General features: G+C 41.7%; 2 protein-coding genes across 7 annotated transcripts; one reads left to right on the top strand and one right to left on the bottom strand.

The window, feature by feature from the left end:
• The first annotated feature begins 128 nt into the window (after nt 1–128).
• Nucleotides 129–2,835, top strand: LOC143358175 (tektin-3). The gene is made up of 9 exons (XM_076795125.1): nt 129–176; nt 235–389; nt 468–719; nt 1,052–1,284; nt 1,362–1,471; nt 1,541–1,689; nt 1,791–2,013; nt 2,178–2,332; nt 2,394–2,835. Exons 1-9 carry the CDS (start codon nt 129–131, stop codon nt 2,602–2,604), a joined length of 1,536 nt encoding a protein of 511 aa, XP_076651240.1. The 3' UTR covers nt 2,605–2,835.
• Nucleotides 2,639–19,176, bottom strand: Mino (glycerol-3-phosphate acyltransferase mino). Of its 6 annotated transcripts, none has more exons than XM_076794333.1 (13): nt 17,096–17,356; nt 14,537–15,398; nt 8,675–8,793; nt 8,133–8,311; nt 6,209–6,364; nt 5,737–6,131; nt 5,169–5,592; nt 4,838–5,009; nt 4,578–4,762; nt 4,063–4,473; nt 3,697–3,807; nt 3,431–3,623; nt 2,639–3,351 (listed from the first exon to the last, which is right to left on the bottom strand). In XM_076794333.1, exons 2-13 carry the CDS (start codon nt 14,596–14,598, stop codon nt 3,164–3,166), a joined length of 2,595 nt encoding a protein of 864 aa, XP_076650448.1. In that variant the 5' UTR covers nt 14,599–15,398; nt 17,096–17,356; the 3' UTR covers nt 2,639–3,163. The 6 variants fall into 6 exon arrangements, with proteins under 6 accessions (XP_076650448.1, XP_076650447.1, XP_076650449.1 ...); XM_076794332.1 differs by having other exon boundaries at nt 14,537–15,025; XM_076794334.1 differs by having other exon boundaries at nt 14,537–14,905.
• Nucleotides 19,177–19,238: the final 62 nt, after the last annotated feature.

The following is a 19,238-nucleotide window of genomic DNA, read 5'->3' as shown; positions in this document are numbered from 1 at the left end:
TCAAATAAAGTTCCCTCGTGAACCTAAACCGAGTCACCATTTCAAATTAAACGAAGTGATTTTACAAGGAAATCTTTGTTTCTTAAATATTCCTGTTTCTCTGACTGCTCGTGTACCGCAAAGCAACCATGGACAGCCATAAAAGCGAGAAGAAGAGAGAAACTGTTATGTACTCGGTTCGTACGCATCACAGCTTCGAATCGTGTATGATGTTTTCATTGAATAAAATTTTAGCAACTCCAACCTTGGAGCACGGTAGGCGCTTTGCCGTGCATGGAACAAATAGCTGGTCCACCTGTTCCTGTCCGAGTTGGTGAATTTTATAAAATCCCGAAACCTCACCCATGGCGGCCTACCATGGGATACGAAATGGTAGAAGCCGCCTCCCTGTAAGCAGTTCCGGTAGCCATGTAACATCCTCGTTTAAAATCGGCTTTTTAAAAGAGAGAATTTTAATGACGATTTAGACCCGCGCAACCGATGACGAACATCCTGACCGAAACCTGTTACATGCCGAACGGAATGGCCACCGAACCATTGCGATTTCCAAACCTGGTGACCGGTTTTGATCGAAATCCTGCGCATGCAGCTCGAGCTGCACTCTTCACTAGATACGGGCCATACGAATGGGTCCAGAACCAAATAAATCTGTACAATGAATCAAACAGCAATCGAAAATATTCGGAGAACTTACGCCAGGACACTGTTCGAATGATGCGGTAAAATCATTGCAGATCTGCACTAGCTATGAGGTCCAAGACTACTATTAGGTTCTTCGGAAAGTAATTTCCTTCACGTACTTCAATTAATTTCATTAAAATATAAAATATAATCAATATAAAAAGCAATTTAGTTCTTCAAAATACAATCGAATATCAAATTGACTCTAGAAATATTAATAAATCGGCTTTCATTTTCCCTTGAAAAAAAAACGGAATTACTTTCCAAACAATCTAATATAACAAACATTTTGCAACGAAGTTTGAACGTTTTTAAAGACCTGTTCTAGTTAAGGGTGATATTTTATATTTTTATAATTCGGTCGTCCTAGAGAGGCCGATGAAAAAGTGCAAAATGGTCAAACGGAAACGGGTCGAAAATTGGGAGAAAGAATCACGGACACTACGTTCTGGAGAAACGAAGTGGCTGCGGAACTAGAACGATTAATAATTGCAAACACAAAGATGCAAGAATGTCGGCGAAACTTGCAGATGGCTATACAGAACTTGGAAGGGCAGTTGCACATTGCGCAAGAATGTTTATACTACCGCGAGGCCAGAACAGGTTTCGAACTTCGAGATTTAAGACTTCTTTATATTGTTATTTCTCTCATTTTGTTGTACACTACGAAATGCAAACAGGCTCTGACTTGGTACATGATCAGGCTGAACATGCTCTTCTGAAAGAAGTAGAAGTGGTCCGAAATTGTCAGAACAAGTTAGAGAACTTTACAGATAAGTGTGTCAGTCAAGTACGTTTAAGTTGACAAGTTTATGTAAAAGTATGGATATCGTGCTCTACAGAAAATGTATATATTTAGCTTACAAATAGTAGAGCGGTACAGAATCAATTAGAGATTGACATAAGGAACAAAGAGACTGCATTGGGCATTGATATCACTTGTCATCAGATGAACAATTTTAGCCGCGGTTTGCAATACTACAGCGGCATTGAAAAATATGATAATAGGTAACAGCATAATTTTCCACAATTAATGCAGCACATTTTTAGTTTACACAAAGATCCGCTGTCTATTCATTATTTATAGTTAAATTAAATTTTTTATTCAGCGTCACGCAAGCTGAATCGTGGGCTGAAGCGTCCAATAACGTAGTGAAAAAGTCACAAGCAGAAAGAGGAAAATCTAGTCAGCTGATAAGCGACATTGAAACTGCTATAAACGCGGTTGGCAATGAAATGTGGGAAGCATGGGGCTTCACGAATAATGCGCTAGACAGAAGAGCTGCAGAGATGCTTGAAGCAAAAGAAAAATTACAGATACATTTGTACAAAGTAATTGAAGCCTATCGCTAGATGCTTATAATTAGGCAGCGGATTTTATGCATTTACTACTTGGCTCCTGCTTCTTGTAATTGATATCGACAATTTTTATTTTACATAAAGATCCGCAGTCTACTTGTAATGCTACATATAAAATGCTACATTTATTGGTACAGATCCAACAAGAGATATTTGAGATCGAAAAGAATTTGCAAATAATGCAGAAAGCCATTGCAGATAAAAGCTCAGCCCTGAAAGTTGCGCATACCCGTCTCGAAAGCAGAACGCATCGGCCCGAGGCAGAGTTATGCAAAGACTATGCTCAGCTCAGGTAAAGAACAATTCTGTAGTGCATGTTCTTGCAACATTAATCTTATGGTTTGGATTCGCAGAATGATCAAGGAAGTTGAAACCATAAATGCAATGATAAACGAAATGAATTTGAAGCTGCAGAGATTCGAAGCACAACATCAACAACTATTACGCACTAGATCCAATCTTGAGACAGATCTGAAATCAAAAGTTGATTCGCTGTTCATCGACAGAGAAAAGTGCATGGGCATGAGAAGAACCTATCCAATTTCATCGGTCATTAAATTTTAAGTTATCCTTCTAATTGTATGAATAGAACTAAAAGTCTCCTATTACTGTCTTTATTTTTTCTAATAATGTACATCGAACACAACTATTTCGTATAAAATTAGCATTTTTATATAAAAATATAATAAAAATAGTTTTGCTTCTTTTAGTACGTATCTTTCGTAAATATCAATGAAAAATTTACTGATACCCAAAAACCATTAGTACGTAAGATTAATTTTATTATCGTAATAACTAGAAATTCATAATAATCTAATGCTGATTGTATAGTAATATCACATGGACCATGTATATAAAACTTTTTGTACGCGCAGTAGAATGAATAACTGAAGTTTACCTGTACAACACGATGACTGTGTAAAAATATTTACCAAGAGACTTATCTACAGAGCTTGTCATTTTTTTAATTTACATACTCTAGTGTGCAGCGAAAACAACACAGTTGTCTTAAACTTATATCTTACTTAACGTTTTGAAACCACTATATACAAGGTTTTACAACAATTTCTCATATAAAAGAATATTACATTACAGACGTTATTTTTTCGGTAACCTTTTGTTTTTAATTTACATTTCGGGTCCATTTGAAAGCTGCTATCGTTTCGTAGATTCTCGTGACAGCGGAGTCTCTGTCGTATTCATCCTTCAGATAGAATATTTTGATGTTCTCTTGTGGGTGGCACTCCAGAATGTTCCATTTTTCGAATAATTTCAACGAATTTTTTATCGGATCAACGCATAAGCTTTCCCCTGTTTTATGAACAAATTGATCCCGCGTTACTACTCTCTTTTTGTCATTTACTTGTCAGATTTCAATGTTGTTACTCACCATAATTGACTATACCCCGGTCTAAATTCGTTTTTATTTCGGCTAAAACCTCCTGGACTAAATCTCGTTCAGTAAGTGATCGTCCTACTAATTTCTTAAGCGTAAAAGCACTGAACGTATAGGTATCGACTAACGGTCGCAGCATCGTATGAAAAAATTCCATGCGCTTCGCGTGTTCTGGTACTAAACTTAGCTGCAACAAAATTCAAGCGGAAATGAAACTCATCATTGCAAAATATTCTCAGCGATGCGAAACGGATTCTCACTTTATACTCAATTTTCTTAAACCTATTCTTGTTCGCGTATTCTTCGTCCGAACTATCATCGAACTTCTCCGCGTACCTCCTGCTCCACGCCTCATCTTCTAAATAGTTTTGCTGGAACATAATTTGCGCTGTCAATAGCTAGTCAATAAACAATTGAATGGCTGACTGATAAAAGGGTATGCTACACTTCTTGTAATTTACAAGAAGACTTAACTGTAAAAAGTGAAAATTTCATTTACTACACAAGCGGGTTCTCTCATTGCTGTATTGAGCAACGCATTATTTTTAAGTTTTTCTGTAAATTTCATAAAATGCAACACACGCCCTTTTTCTAGACACCTATCCAATTATGTCAGCGGATAATACCTCTTGTAACATAATGATGTCGGTATACGAGAGATTCTCTATAGCTTCTACAACGACGCGTTCCAAGTCCTGGCACGGTTTGCAAAATATAAACTCGTATTTAAGAATATCACATAATTTAAGTGATCTCTGTATCAGCAGATCTTGAGATACTGTGATATTGTTTTGAGCTATTGCTACCGGATCGTTGATCTGTGACTGCAATTCAGCGTACAAAGCTGACACTACTATACTATCCATAACGTAACAGTTAAGCATCGTATTGCTGTAGTAAGACAGTTCGATCACGTTTGGTAGGATCGCGACAGGACGGATTGCGGTAACGAAGCCCGATTTGATTAATTCGCCATCGACCACCTCAGTGATTTCTTGTCTTTGCTGCTGCACCAATCCTGGTCCCAGAATATCCATCTAAAATTTATTAATCATTATAATCCATCAAAATTGATCAACCTAAGATTATGTCGTATTATTTCGTTTCAACAGAACGCTATTAAAAAATCATTTCCACTCACAGCATGATTGATAATATCAAGGCTCTCTCCACAGAACGCTATGTCTTTCTTCCGAGTCTCCAAGTCTTGTCTGATCGAGTCAAACGCTTCGACTAATTTGTCCAAAGTGCAGCCGTCACGGAATTTGTTTAACAGCAAAAACGCAACGACGTTGGTGGACATGACGGGCGTCGAGGCAGAGCAATCTAGAGAATATTTTATTGTATTCAACAGTGTTCCAATGCAACCGTAACGAATCAATTGTTTCGTTCTTCTCGTACCATATACAACGTGCCGCGCGATACTCTCTACCAATTGTCGATGCTCCTCCACGATAACGTCTGTGCCATAGAGCGACGAACTGGACATCGTATATTTCAGAGTCTTCTCGGCGGGTGGTGTTTTATTAACGGTTAACTTATTCTGCTGTGCTTGAAACGACTTCAACATTTCCTATTGATACATATTTTCAACTTTATAATATTGTAGCTGGTGTCGAGGTGAATTCAACGATCTACTATACTATTGAAATAGTGCTAAACTAATTTTGGCCACACAAAAGAAACGGGTTTCCGGCCCACTGTTGAACAGTGTCGCTAACCGGCAGCTTACCCTAAGAGAGAATGGCTGACAGAAATCAACTTTGACGATCCCGTAGTTGCCCTTCAGAGTCTCCCATATGGCTCTAATCGTAGACATAAAGGTTTCCATTTTCTTTGGTTGACCTAGCTGTTCTCTAACGAAATTTCCATCAACGAGACGTTCGTAGTTCATTGTAACAGGTATTAGCAGAGCGTCTTCCACAGTCCCATCCATGTACGCGTCGATGATTACGCTTAGAATGCCACCCTTTGGCATACATGGTTTGCCAGTTCTTGTCCGGCCACCTTCTATGAAGAACTCAATGTTATGGCCCGCTCTCAAGTTCTCCATGATGTACGTGTGAAGAGTGGCGCGGTACAGAACATCTTTGCGGCCCACCGCGGGATCGATCCTACGTTTTATAAAAAACGCGCCTAGGCCTCGCAGTAACCACCTGTTCGACAGAACGATTAGTGTTAAACCGGATGTTTAGCAGAGTATTAAAAGTATCTGGTGAATGTTGCCAGTTATTTGCATTTGAAATGAGTCACAACTCTTGTTGTAACCTCATAAAATACGGAATATCTCTGCCACGTACCCAAACAGCGGGATTTTTAGATTATCACCGGCCGCGATCAACGGATTCCTAACGTTGTTCACTAACAGAGTGAAGCTGATCATAATGTAATCTAAGTGGCTGCGGTGCAACGGGAGGAACACCAAAGGAAGGCCGGTCTCGTTCGCCTTCTGAAGCATCTCGATTTGCGAAGGTAATACCACCGCGGACTGTATAAAACACGGCAGCAATTTGTACAAGACCCAAGCGGTGATTTTAAGTAAAAGGTTGCTGATTCTGCTCTCCATATCGAGCAGAATCGTTTTCGCCCTCTCCTTCGCTTTGGCCAGAGCCATGCTCTCGCTGCAATCCTCATTGTTCACAGTTTCCGAAGCGGTCATTTTGATCGCTTCCTCGAGTCTCTCGTCGTTCAGGACCTGAACATAAATATCCTCTACAGTGTCTACAATCCCGGTATTTAAAATACAAAAGTCTAAAGGCTCGTTTTATGTACCAGTTGCGTGACTTTCGAGTAATCGTACTCTTTACGGCTGTAAACGTGCGAGATGCAGTTGAACACTTTCGAGAATATCGTGGGACCTGGATTGACTACTAGTATGTTCAAGCCAAAGGGCATGAGCTGTTTGGTGATACTGTTCACCAACGAATCCTGTAACAACATGAACACGAAATTAATTAACGCATTCTCTTATTTTCCCATTTTTCTTCAACACTAGGTTTACGGGACTCGATCTAATACGTTATTTTTATAATGTAAAATAGTCGGTTTTAGTGTTCCGTACACCTAGTGCTAAATAAAGTACTCCGCGAAGATGTTTCAACATTCTCCGGTCAACTTACGTTTTCGAGGTATCCCCGTACAATGATGATACGCAACCATCGTGAAAAAATTCCACGTGGTTCGTCATACATTTTTCTACCCTTCTCTTATTTTCTAAAATAATTTCCTATCACCGCATGCTCGCGTTGTTTACCGTTATTAATGTAACCGAGAATCCGTTGGGACGCATGGCGGAGTCAGTCTGAATCAGATTTCTCGAATTGAATAATTTGATAGAGTAATTGATCGACCCTCTCTATTGCCGGTACATTGCCATCAACAGCCGTGATTATACATCCGATAAAGGTACATTGCACTTAACGGTATACTTCACGCCGTCTATTTATCACCTCACTGACGAAAAAATGATCACCGTTTCGTCGTACACCGTACGTTATTACACTCGAATACCGCGCAACGAAACACGCGACAAGATTATGCAATAAAACAGTTTGTGCATGTGTGCGGTGCAATTACGCGCGGCTACAATTGCCGTAGTTATCAAAGGAATTGACAGAATCCGATGCAGCGGTTACGTAATTAAATGCGCGTCGAAAGATGGCGGTGTTAATTAGGTAACGAGAGATTTGCTTGTTGCGCGGTGTTTGAAATTCAAACTAAACCAAACAACGTGCACCATTGAGTAATTCGTTTGCAGGATACGTCGATGTTCATTGATCGAATCAGAGCACACGAGCCGCACTATTATGTTTCAGTGCGTTTAGAATATATCGTCGATTCTACTCGCTAATTTCGGCAACTATTTTCTAGATCAATCAATCACGATATCAACACAGTTGTAATATTCTTTGGAACATTCATAAAATATCAATTAAGGTAATTGCCGAGATCGAACGGATTATTCGGAACAGACGAAACAAAATCTAAGCTCGAGACATTGGCGCACGTGTAGAACCACAATATTCCGAATTTTGCGCGTGCGATAGACGCAAGAGGCTCGGCTAAATATATTTTTAGTGTTGCAGGAATGTGAACACGCGACGTCGACGTTGTCAAACTATCTGCGTCGAATCTATCCGCTATTAACGACAATACTCCCTTTTCAAATAATATCGCAACCGTTATCACAATGTTACATAATGTTAATACGATCGGTAGACAGCCATTCGAAAATTCGGAACCACAATCTAAATAAATCTTTGGCAATATCTTTGGTGGGGATGATCGTACGGTACAGAACAATGGATCTATAATAATTTCCCAGCGACACGTGGAACAGCATTCTTTAATCTACCTAAATTCATTCTACACGTTGACTGCCAACTCGCACGACCAATTACATTTTGCGTCTTTACGTAGTTGTAAATAATGTATTAACATCCTTAAATCGCTTTAAATTTCATGTACCTATTTTTTCCATAAATGCATAAAATCCGCGTTGAATTCGTTACACTACCTAATATTTAATAGAACATAGAGATTTCTATTAGTCTATTAGTCTATGAATCGATCACCGTGACGGATCGCGAATGACTCCGGCATAGCATACGGAGGGTTAAAGATAGCGAGAATCATCCTCGAATTCATGTTTCGCGGAGCTTCAGCAATCGGTATCCTATTTTTACACGAAACTCACTCGAGAAGACGGAGTGCAACTACGACAGCAGTAGCGCAAGAACGATGGTTTCTCTTTCACCAGAGGAATCAACGGCTCGGTCTCCTTGATCTTGAACAATGAGTTCTCTCGAACTTTTCTCGACTGTTCTCTGTCCTGTATCTTCCGCCTGTGCATCTGCAAGCCTGTCCGGCGAAGATCTGAAATGCAACGATCCTCTTAAAACTGAGATCATCCGATAGTAATTACACCGTCCAACTAATTTGTTTGTCCAACACACTTTCTTTCGCGTTTCAGTGACCGGTAGACCGTCCTCGTAGCTTCTGGCATTCAGAAAAATGATGAAGAACATCATCATTCATGAAGAATATCGAACAGTTAACATTTTAATTTAGACATATTTTTCTGACTTAGCAACAGAAGCCACAATGACGACTTTTGCAAAGAATGGTTTGAATAGGTTCAAACAATGTTTACAGAGTTCAAGATATTTTTGTGGTAACAATTACTGTGTGGTGGTTATCGAAACACAAAGTTAGGGGTGGATAGCGTTTAGAACTCACCCCCGGCAGAGTAACGATTGGTGGTCGGCTCCGACTTCCTCTTCACTTCCGTTCTGCTCTCCCATTTCGCGTAGACCTCCTGCAGACGCGTTGATAGTATGTCCACCATGGTGTTCGCTCTGCGATTATAAACGAAAACGTTTATTTCTTATTAACGCGTGAGTCCTGACGAATCCCAGTTTTATTTCATTTTTTATCTGTAGACTGCGGAGTTTCATAAACATTTAACTTTTCTCAATAATTGTAATAAACCAAAAATGATACAACGGTGTACACATGAATTCTTTAAATGCTTCTACTGTTTTGCATTTAATAATTGATATTTTTCTCGCATTCCGTGTTTCGGGTTTCAGAGTCTCCAGACACCTTCAAAGTATTAAACTTCGGAACTAGCGGTTCTTAGGAAATCTTTTTTTTTTTTCGAAGAACTTTCAACGAATTCTGAATGATCTTGTCCGCAGGATAACTCGACAGGGAAAATGATAGGAACGAAATGAATTTGATCCCGGCCGACTCGCAATCACCGACGATCCCCCATCATGATACTCAACGGACAATCACGGATATAATTCGAGAATTTCACGGGCGATGCACCCGAACGCGATCGAGCTTCATTCACGCTCGATCTCCGATGCATTTAACGAGTCGATACGGCCGAGTGCAATTCTGAGTGGAGCGGATGCAGTTTTTCTTTTTCCGAACCTGTCTTCTCGGGTCGAACGCACGACAGGATGCGTTCGAGTTCAACGGTAAGTCCGTGCGACGAAGAAGCTGTTGCGTGGGCCTCGATGAATCATCAGGCCCATTGACATAATCTTCAGAGTTCAAAAAACTTTTTCGAAACCGTTCTTTATATTGTTCCTACGAAATATTTCCCTTACTTCGGTTCCCATAAAATGTATCAGACATTCGGATTGGCACGGAGTAAGGGACCCAATTACTGTGCCTATATTAATTATACTCATTTCCAAATCGATACAGTTTGCGGATCGTGGTACGAAAACGTCTGAGCTTAGCGTAGCGATAAGGGTTTTCAAAGACCGCGTCCGTGGAGCCGATACCGAAATTCATGTCGCGCATTGTAAAAAGGGGAAAGATCACGATCTATCGATCGATACCAGCGATCTGGCCGTGAAAAGCAAAGGTCGGCCAAGAGATTAAGAGATTCAATTGGGGCGTGAAACCACCGCGCCGCGCCAAGCTCAATAAAGACGGATCGGTCGCGTTCTAAAATCAACGATGAGTGAATTCCTCGTCCGATAACCGATCATTCGTCAACGGTTAGGATTGTTTTGCAAAAATACAACAACCTGATCTCTGTACACCTATCAATTTCTCACACGTCTGTTTGCCACCGAGATTATTATCGAATCTAAACTTTCTCCCGAGCGGCTGATTGCAAGCGTGCTCGAGCAAGATGACTTCTTAATCATGCTAACTACGTTCGTAATGACGAGTGAAGCTGTTCATGAGCTTTCTATGCCTAATGGGCGCTGCCAACTGCAGTCGTCGCCAGGAATTATTGAGGAATGCTGCCTTCAGTAATAACCGATCGTTTCAGTCACCGCACTCTATAAAACGAAGAAAAATTAATAAAAAAAAAATAAAGACTTCCGCGAAAGTCTCCTCTGTTGCAGAGATCGTTGAGGATCTACAAATTGTACAAAGACGAGGGAGCTAGGTTGCACGAAAATTTTCTGCATTTATCGTAAAATACAGGAGCCACTATTAGTTTTAATTGTCTTTCAATCTTTACACAGTCTCAAATTGCAGCTATTTTTGTCATAAATGCATAAAATCCGCAGTCTATACGTAGTTCTCCACGGTTTCCAGTGGGACTGTACGAAGTGACTCTTCGTTAAGCTCGCACGGCTCTTAGGATGACGAAGTAATTCGCATTGTTCCGTGGAATAGGCTCGGACGGGAAAAAGAAAAGGGGTGCGCGAGAATAGTGTGCAGCGTCTTGAAATGCGTGCACCGGGTCCAAAGATAAGGTGCGACGAGTGCAAGGTTAATTCAAGGGCTCTTTTCAACATCCTCTGCAAGTCAAATCCGTTCTCCAAGGCCGATTCGAGCGGCCGTTGCTGTAGGTCGTGGAAATGAATTCTTTATCTCGAATCGATAAGAGCATCTACTTGCCACTTGAAAATTACTCTCCTTAACCAATTGTACTATGATGTCGAGTCAGACTCGCGAAGAATCTGCTAAATATGCGCGTTGTTGATCCCCTTTAAATCGAAACGAAATTCTATTGTATTTTAGTCAATATTTAGCCATTCTATACGTGACTATATAACAAATATAAATATTCTTCTTTTCTTAGTAAATTCTAAACGGCAAGGAAGTTCTAATCGTTGTAAAATAAATCGTAGTGCAACGGTTTCAGATATACTGTAAGATGAGAACTTCGTTATGAAAGTAACTAACAATTGTTATTAATAGACTGCAGGTTTTGTGTATTGGCAGGAAAAGCGAGTAGGTGCAGTTTAAAGAGAAATTTCTGATTGGCTCCTGTTCAGTGTTATCAGTGGAGAAAATGTTTAGTTTGCGTAAAAAATCCGCAGTTATTAATAATGGCTTCTACGAATGAAATAGTCGAGACTCGTGCGAAACGTATAAAACTGAACGTGTTGATTGACTCTATCCTAGACAAAACAACACACACAGCATTTCGGCACACTTACGAGATAGAACAAAACAGCCAATTTGGCCTACATAAGTGGATCTATTGTATTACTGGTCTCGCCAATTGAACTTCGATATTCCCACGAGTTACGTCCGGTGGTTGTCGCGGTCAATTTGTAAACAGGAAGAAAAGTATCATCATCGAGCATAGCGAATCGCGAGCCTACTGAACCGTGGCAGCGTTTCCGTGTTTGTACTATCATTCCTCGTTTGACTCGATGCGTTTTCAGCTGCGTCCTTGAGAACAACGTTGCGCCGGAATCGAGACGTTCGATATGTCGTGAAATATGTATTGTAAGTGGCGGGTTCTGTGTCGCGATCGAGCAGATAGTTGGCAAGGAAAGGGACACCCCGACGCCATACGATCTGCAGCCGATCTATGTGCACGCGAACGTATCGAGTATCGGTTACATAAACGAGTATTAAATGTTAGCGGCCCGTCCCGATAGGCAGAAGCGTGTAATCGCCAAGTTTCTATCGCCGGACGAAAAATACAACCGGTATCGTTCGAGGGGGATCGACAAACAAGCGCCTAGGTAGCTCTGTCCTCTGGAAACGAGCTACCGCCACCGAAAATATCGAGCTGATCGGCACTCGATCGGAACTCGAATGGCTATTTGTATCGTTAACCCTTTGCACGCGAAGCTACAATCCAACGGATCCAATTTAAATAAAATTGACGTCTGAATGACCGATTTCTGTCGGCTACCTTCAGCCACCGTCGTCGAAAGGCAAGCACGTGCTAAGAGACCGCCAAGATTAATCGGCAAAGTCCAAACCGATAAGAGTGTATCGCGTGCCGGGCTGCTGCTCCGGAGCCATCAAACGATTGCAAACGATCGTGAGCAGTGACCGTGTCCACCTCGAGTGGGAATCACACGATAATCATGATTAATAACCGTGGACACCGGTCCTCAGCAAACCGGACCCACTTTTTCCACGATCGTGTCCTCACGATGATCGACACCTACTTCGCGATCTAATAACTGCCCAGTGAATTTTAACTTTTCTCTCTGCGCTCCGGTAGGCCGGTAGACTCTGGCAGTGCCGAATCTCCTAGAAATGGGATTATTTTAGACATCATTTGTCCAGATATGTAAAGGAATTTTTGCGTTAATGTATCGAATGAAGCAAAGGCTATAGCCGGATAAAATGGTCAAAAGTGAAAAAAAAGGACTTTCGACGATTTCGACTATCGCTAGCACCAGGAATTACTGTTCACCGTCGGCAATTTGCGCTTTCTCTGCGGCGAAGAGGTGGAAAAACACTAATCGAAGTTTAATTTTCCACTGCGTCGTTGCTCTATCACAATCATAAAGAGAAGACCTGTGCGATCATCCATTTACGGAAGCTGTAATCGTACGGTGGTACATTAACCCTCGAAGAATGAGGCTTGATTATCGGTTGCTTTCTTTACGGCCACTGTTTTGGAATGTTACGAATGTATAATAACTTGTAATTTATGTATACGGCATTGACATTGTTGGACAGATAGAGCTCACTTAGCTGAAGTGATACGATAAGTAGACTGCGAATATTTATGCAAAATAAAATTCTTCTGCATCGATTGCTGGTAATAGAAACCGAATAGAATGTGATCAATTTTGAATCTGTTTTTTGAAGGGTTAATTTATCAGCCGTGAAGAATTGACCCTCGTCCTCGAAACTAGCGACAGACTTTTGCTCGCTTTTCTCGCAGCACCATCTACATACATTAGATGCATGTCCCCTAATCTTACAATGCTTTCACAAGAATCCTGCACGAGTTTCTGCGTCGTGATAACCTGACCTCACGACTCGGGCGATCATGTGTTGCGAACTACGCACACGCGAAAGAAGAAAAAAACGAAGTTCAGCAATATCGTACGATGTGCCCGTGGTATTTCTATCGAAATGCAAGCTTCCATGATCAATAATGTCTTTGACCTTTGTCAACCCGGTACTCGCTATCGGCGCGACTCAAAAATAAAATTGCGACAGCCGATCCGATCGAAGCATCATCGACTCCGTTCCCAATCGAACGATTACACTGTAACTTTCCTTGAAACGGAATACTTCCGCTTGGAACAAAAGCCGCGTTGTATGCTCCCACGAAAAATGCAATGAACAGCGATAAGAATAATTACAATGATAAAATGTATCTAATTGTGTGCAAAGTGGTCTAGAGACTCGTTTCCTATCCGTATTTAGTTAGTTTACCAGCAACTCGGAAGAATTTATTCGGTCACTGTTTACGGAAATCACGACTAGACTGTGGATCTTTATGCGAAATAAACCCTCGTTAATTAAACCTGATTTATTTTCTTTTTCAATGTTTTCTTTTAATGTTTTTATTGTTATGTTAAGATGTTGTAAAGATGTTGGATCTCGTATATGCCATAATTGGCACCAACCTTGTCACGCATTTTCGAAGGGACTGAACTTTCCCTTGTAGAAGCCAATGGAGTGCAAAGAGTGAATATTTAGTTGCAAACGAATTTTACAAAGGAACACGCGTGTACGGAGGACCGCAATACCGAGTAACCACATTACGGCACGGTAAAAATAAGAGAAAAACCAGATAAACAAATTCTTTTGCTCCCACACTTGCTCCAATCTATACCACCGGAAATGCCTACGATACGATATGCTATAATGGCGGCATTGAACTGTTGTAACTTGCTACGACTCGGCAATCAGTCGAATCCCTTGACATGAATATATAAATATTACAGATTAATTTCGCTCGATCGAGAAATCTTGGAGAAACACGTCTTAATCCGACGAGGGCGCGTATTACAGGTGTTAGGCGAATCGGACTCGAACGGCACCGGTTATTTTAGCATGCAGATCCAACGGCCGGCGCAAAGAAGAAGCAAGACGGTTAACCCCCTAACCGGGAGCGCATGCAAATTGCGATTAGTGGTACAAAGCGTTGTGCAACATTGTTGGCACACATCTGTTTCTACGAGAAACGTAATCGCGAGTGGGGGATATAAACCGTTACACTAAATCTCGTGCGTGTAATGACCCTTGACGATCGCGTTTCAATCAGCTGAGAGACTCTCTCTCTCTCACTCTCTCTTTCTTGCGACCGAAATTCCGCGGTGTGTGCGAAAGAAGAAAAAGAGTTCGAATGATCGTTAATAGCCCGTTAGCATGCGGACCCGGGCCCGGATGTCGGGCGGTCTACGTTACCTGAAGTTGAAGAAGTAGTAGAGGATCCCGAGGAACAGGAAAATCTCCACGAGACCGTCCATCGCCGTGGATCGCGCGATGCGCCGCTCGCCGAGTAGAAAAAAAGCAAATGCGAGTTTGAAAATGCGAACGGCTGGCTTCAAGGCGGGCGGGCCGGCGCGGTGGAACGAGCGATTATGCTCGTTTAGTCCGTGAAACAGCGTCGAGTGCTCAACTGCTCGTGCTCATGATGATTTCGATCGGCGGACGACCCCGTTCGTTCGTTTTTCTCTCTTTTCAATTTCTTTATCTCGAACCAGCACGATCGCCGCCGGTGACAATCGCGCAAACTTTGATCCTCAAGGCCTCGCTGCTCCTCCGGGGGACCACCTGGATGCGATCCATAGATCCCCAGAGAGAGAGCACACGTTGTTATCGTCGGACGAGCGGCTGGCGCGCGAGGGCGCCCGCTCGCGCGAGCAACTCTCGACGACTTTCGTCGTGGAGAACCTTCGAAACAACAGAGTACACGCGATTCGAACACTTTCTATCCGCGATGCGTTCGATGTCCGGTGATACAGTAGTGCACGCTATCAGTGTCCGTCGCTATCCCCCGAATTTAGAAAAAAAAAGTGGAACCTCGGATCGAGCTTCGAGCGGGCCGATCGATAAGTGTCTCATGATCACGCGCATCCCCTCCCTCCCTTCGTTCGGGGAACGGCTAATCTGGTTTTTCGTTTTAATCTACCTTTTTTCGCATCTTCTTTAAGTATAAGTGTTGTAGAATGTGTGTGCGAAGGCATTTGTTCGAATCCGGAAAGTGTACTTCACATACCGGTGAATGTGGACGTAAAATCCCAATGCAAAGTGATCAATAGTTTTTCTAAAAAAAAAAAAAAAAGAATTCCTAAATAATCGTAGAAAAATGGCTTCGAGAACCAGTCCGCATTCGGTCCCGACTGCGAATACTTGTGCACTACTGTAATCAGAGGATTTCAGACTTTCTCGGCCCGGTATCGCACAGTTCTCGCTGTCAAGGCTTTCGGATGTAAACTGTGTCTCAGTGGAATTATTTGGATTGCAACGAGCTTCGTCAGGGGCTCGAAGACACGCTAGGACGCTAACTCCGCTAGGACACGTCTTGCGGCCGAAAGCTTGAACAGCGAGAACTGTATCCGGCAATAATATTCGCCGGGGACAGTTCACTGACTCGTTACCGTGACGCGCAGGTAGCATCCGCGAACCCGGGCTCATGCAACCGGAACCCCATTGTGCCGACGCGACGATAGAGGAACGGTTCGCTCGCAACAGGCCTAACACTGACAATAAACTGGCGGCTTCTTATAGACTTTGTTGCCTATCCTTGTCAACCTCAGTTTCCGAGAAATTATTCCTTTTACACTCCGTTGTCGCTGTTGCGGAGGCTTAGTCTCCTGCTTAATTATTCTCGACCTCCTGATTCTTATTCTGCTTTAACAGTTGGTGTTGCTGATGAATAGCTTGCGGATTTCTATGCAAAACAAAAATTGTTCGTATCAATTGCAAACTGCAGGGGCTGCATGGACCAATTGAGTTTTTAACGAAAAGTCAACCTTTTAACTTTAAGAATTGTGTCTGCGTTAACTATAAAAGCTGCATGAATGATTCTTGCATAGAATGGTTTTGTGAACCCCTCACAGGGCTTCATTGAAAACACAATAAGCTACTGTGAAGGGATAAACAGGTCCAATACAATTTAGCCTACTCTAACACTGTCCCTAAAGACCCCTAAGTTGACGTGACGTAAAGTACGATAGAAGAAGAAGAGGATTCTGTACCTCTCAGATACAACAGCATACTTGTTGATGACATCGTCATCACTTGCCCGCTTTCAATTACGAATCCATTACCACGGGCACGTAAGAAGCGCACTTTTTAAGTATGCAACCCGACCTTGTTACTATACCCGTAACACGCAACCTCCATTAAAAGGAATCACGCGAAAATACAGCGCCGAACGATATGAATTTTGTCATTTTTCGCGATAACTTTCCGTTCTCCAATTATCCGGCACCGTCAAATTTCCCATTTCTCCTGGTCCCGCTGAAACGTTTCGAAAGATGTTGTCAAACGCCAATTGATATCTCGCAACACCGAATTCGACACCTGATTTACTCTTTCCGTCGGAAGTTCCGGTGAACTTCAACTTCCGGCCGCGAGTTACCGGCACGCAGCTCCCGTCGATTACGCGTTCGAATGTAAATAAACAGCGAGCAATAAACGGGCCGCCGCTGATACTCGTTGTACGCAACGCAACACCATTCATTCGAAATTCCGGTGGGAGATCAGTGAACTGTCGTCGAATATTGTTGCACGTAATATGTATCAACACTAAACCTACCAAGCACAAAACGTATAAAAGTGAAACGTCTTGTAGAAGGGAAAATATAAAGAGGTCAATTCAGTAATTTCCTATGAAAACGTTTGTATAATTTCGATAATTGTGTAATAGAAAACCGGTCATTTTGACCGTGGTAGGTGTAGTATTAATGTACGTTCCAGGAATTATTGAAAATGATCGCGGTAGATGGGAAGAAATACCTTATGCTCGGCAACGTTGAGATTGCGTTGAACCGCGAAAATCGAAAGCGAACCACGGGGAGGAGAGTCACACTTTTCAGGGAGGGGAGATTAACCAACGAAAATCCGTTCGTTGTCCCGTGTGACGACGAAAAGGTGTAACACGGAAAAGGAATGATCGCGCAAACCGAACGGCCAGTTTCGATTTCGTTCGGCAACCGATGTGATCACCGCAAAGGTCGAGTCATAACTGCACCCAAAGCACCAAGGAGAACACGTGGTATACGGGGGAAAATAACATTCCCCGCGGTGCACGTCGACGACTGATCGGCAACGACACTTTTCTCTTTTCCATCGAGCACACTACCCCGTCCATCAGTGTCATTTAAGGGACGATAAGATTACGGATTCGGGAACGATCTCGGGGACCGGTATTGCGCTCCTCGGTTGCGAAACAACGCGGAACGTGGACAATGCCATTCGAGATAAACTGATGATGGCGTTACTCTCGATTGTCCAATCGCGTCTCACGAAAAATAGTTTATTGGTTAAATCGCGGAAAAATAGCATCCAGATTACGTCCCCACTTCCATCTTGCTAGGTGCGCGATTGGTTTACACTAACCGAGCAACTATCAGCAAACGAATTGAATGTTTTATTTTTACACTATAGTAGATTAGTTTATCGTGAATTTACAAATAAATGAATCGATAAGACGGCAAAGATTTTTTCGTTACTCGCTTACATAAATAAGTGGAATAATGTTACTCGGCTAGAATCGTATGTTAGACCGCTGTGCTGTGTCTGCATTTTCTGTAGCCTCGAGTCGGCTCGAATTAAAAACAGCTTTAAAAAGATTAAAAATTCCACTGGTCACGCACTGATCGATCGCCGGGTAGACCGCTGCATACGAAATACATTTCGTTCGGAACACTCAATATTTAAAATTTCACATTTTCACGGGAATATTGGTAGAGGGGAACGATCGGGACGAGAGATTCCCTGTTTAACGGGTTTGTGCATTCGCACGATTCACTCTACACGAACAGCATTCTCGAGCCACAGAATCGGTGTGACCCGATGTCCAGTTAGTTCCATGCAACCCGTAAATTAATCCTATTGAAAGCCATTAACGTTTCATGCGGTTCTTTATTGTGCGTCAATTTACAGGACCGCATTAAGATTCTCTGGCTGTACGCGTGGAAGGATTCATTGGTAGTCGGAGAACTCGCGAAACAAACAACGATTTCGTGTGGGACTACGCTTTCTTCTTTACGCGTTGCTTTCACAATCAAAACGGTGAACGTAGCGAATTGCACTGTACACATTTTTCACGGTGGTTCGAGCCCCTATACCTCGACTCGAACAACGACAACCTTACCGTAGAATTTAACACGATTAGCGATTACGGTTTAAATATTTGATCATCGATCGCATTAACGATTGCATTTTTCGATCAACTGATGTATGTACTCTCACAATCGACTGTCGATTGGATAATTAGTAATAAAATTGGTTATTTCATCATCTATTTCTTTACAATCAATGACTATACGCGATATAATGGTAAACTTAGTTTCATACAAATTTAGAAGAAATTATATTGTTGCTGACAGGAAGTTCACAATCTACGATAGAAGACATCAATTTACGACAGTCAACATTAACATGCTATAATAATTATAGCGGAAAATTTTTTTAAATAATTGCACAAGAAATTTTTTACTACGTCAACAAAAAAAAATGTTACAAATTATGACATATTGTGCAGGAAATATTATGCAATTATTAAGTTCGAAAATAATTGCGGTAACGCTTACGTTTTCTGTCATAAATAAGAGTTAGATTATAGCGTGCAAATTTAATTTGGTTTATCTTTCCTATCAGATTGACAAGCGTGCAAAACATAACCTACCTCCAAAAAATATACTTTACAGATTTATACGCAAATTGTAACTTACCTTTTGATGATATTTCAAGATAGTTCTTCTATTCACATGGACCGACTATTTAACATTTATTTAATTGTGAAACACTATGAAATATACTTCACAGTGTAAGACATACAATCCTGCATACTGTAACACTGTTGTATGCGTTCAACATACTATTGCAAATTTCGAACAGAGATTGTAGCTGTTGAATTCGGAATGAACAGTTGTCA

The sequence above is a fragment of the Halictus rubicundus genome, chromosome 10 (assembly GCF_050948215.1).
Source record: "Halictus rubicundus isolate RS-2024b chromosome 10, iyHalRubi1_principal, whole genome shotgun sequence".
NCBI classification, from domain to species: domain Eukaryota; kingdom Metazoa; phylum Arthropoda; class Insecta; order Hymenoptera; family Halictidae; genus Halictus; species Halictus rubicundus.
The sequence above is the reverse complement of the archived record's forward strand: the minus strand, read 5'-3'. Positions and strand labels throughout refer to the sequence as shown.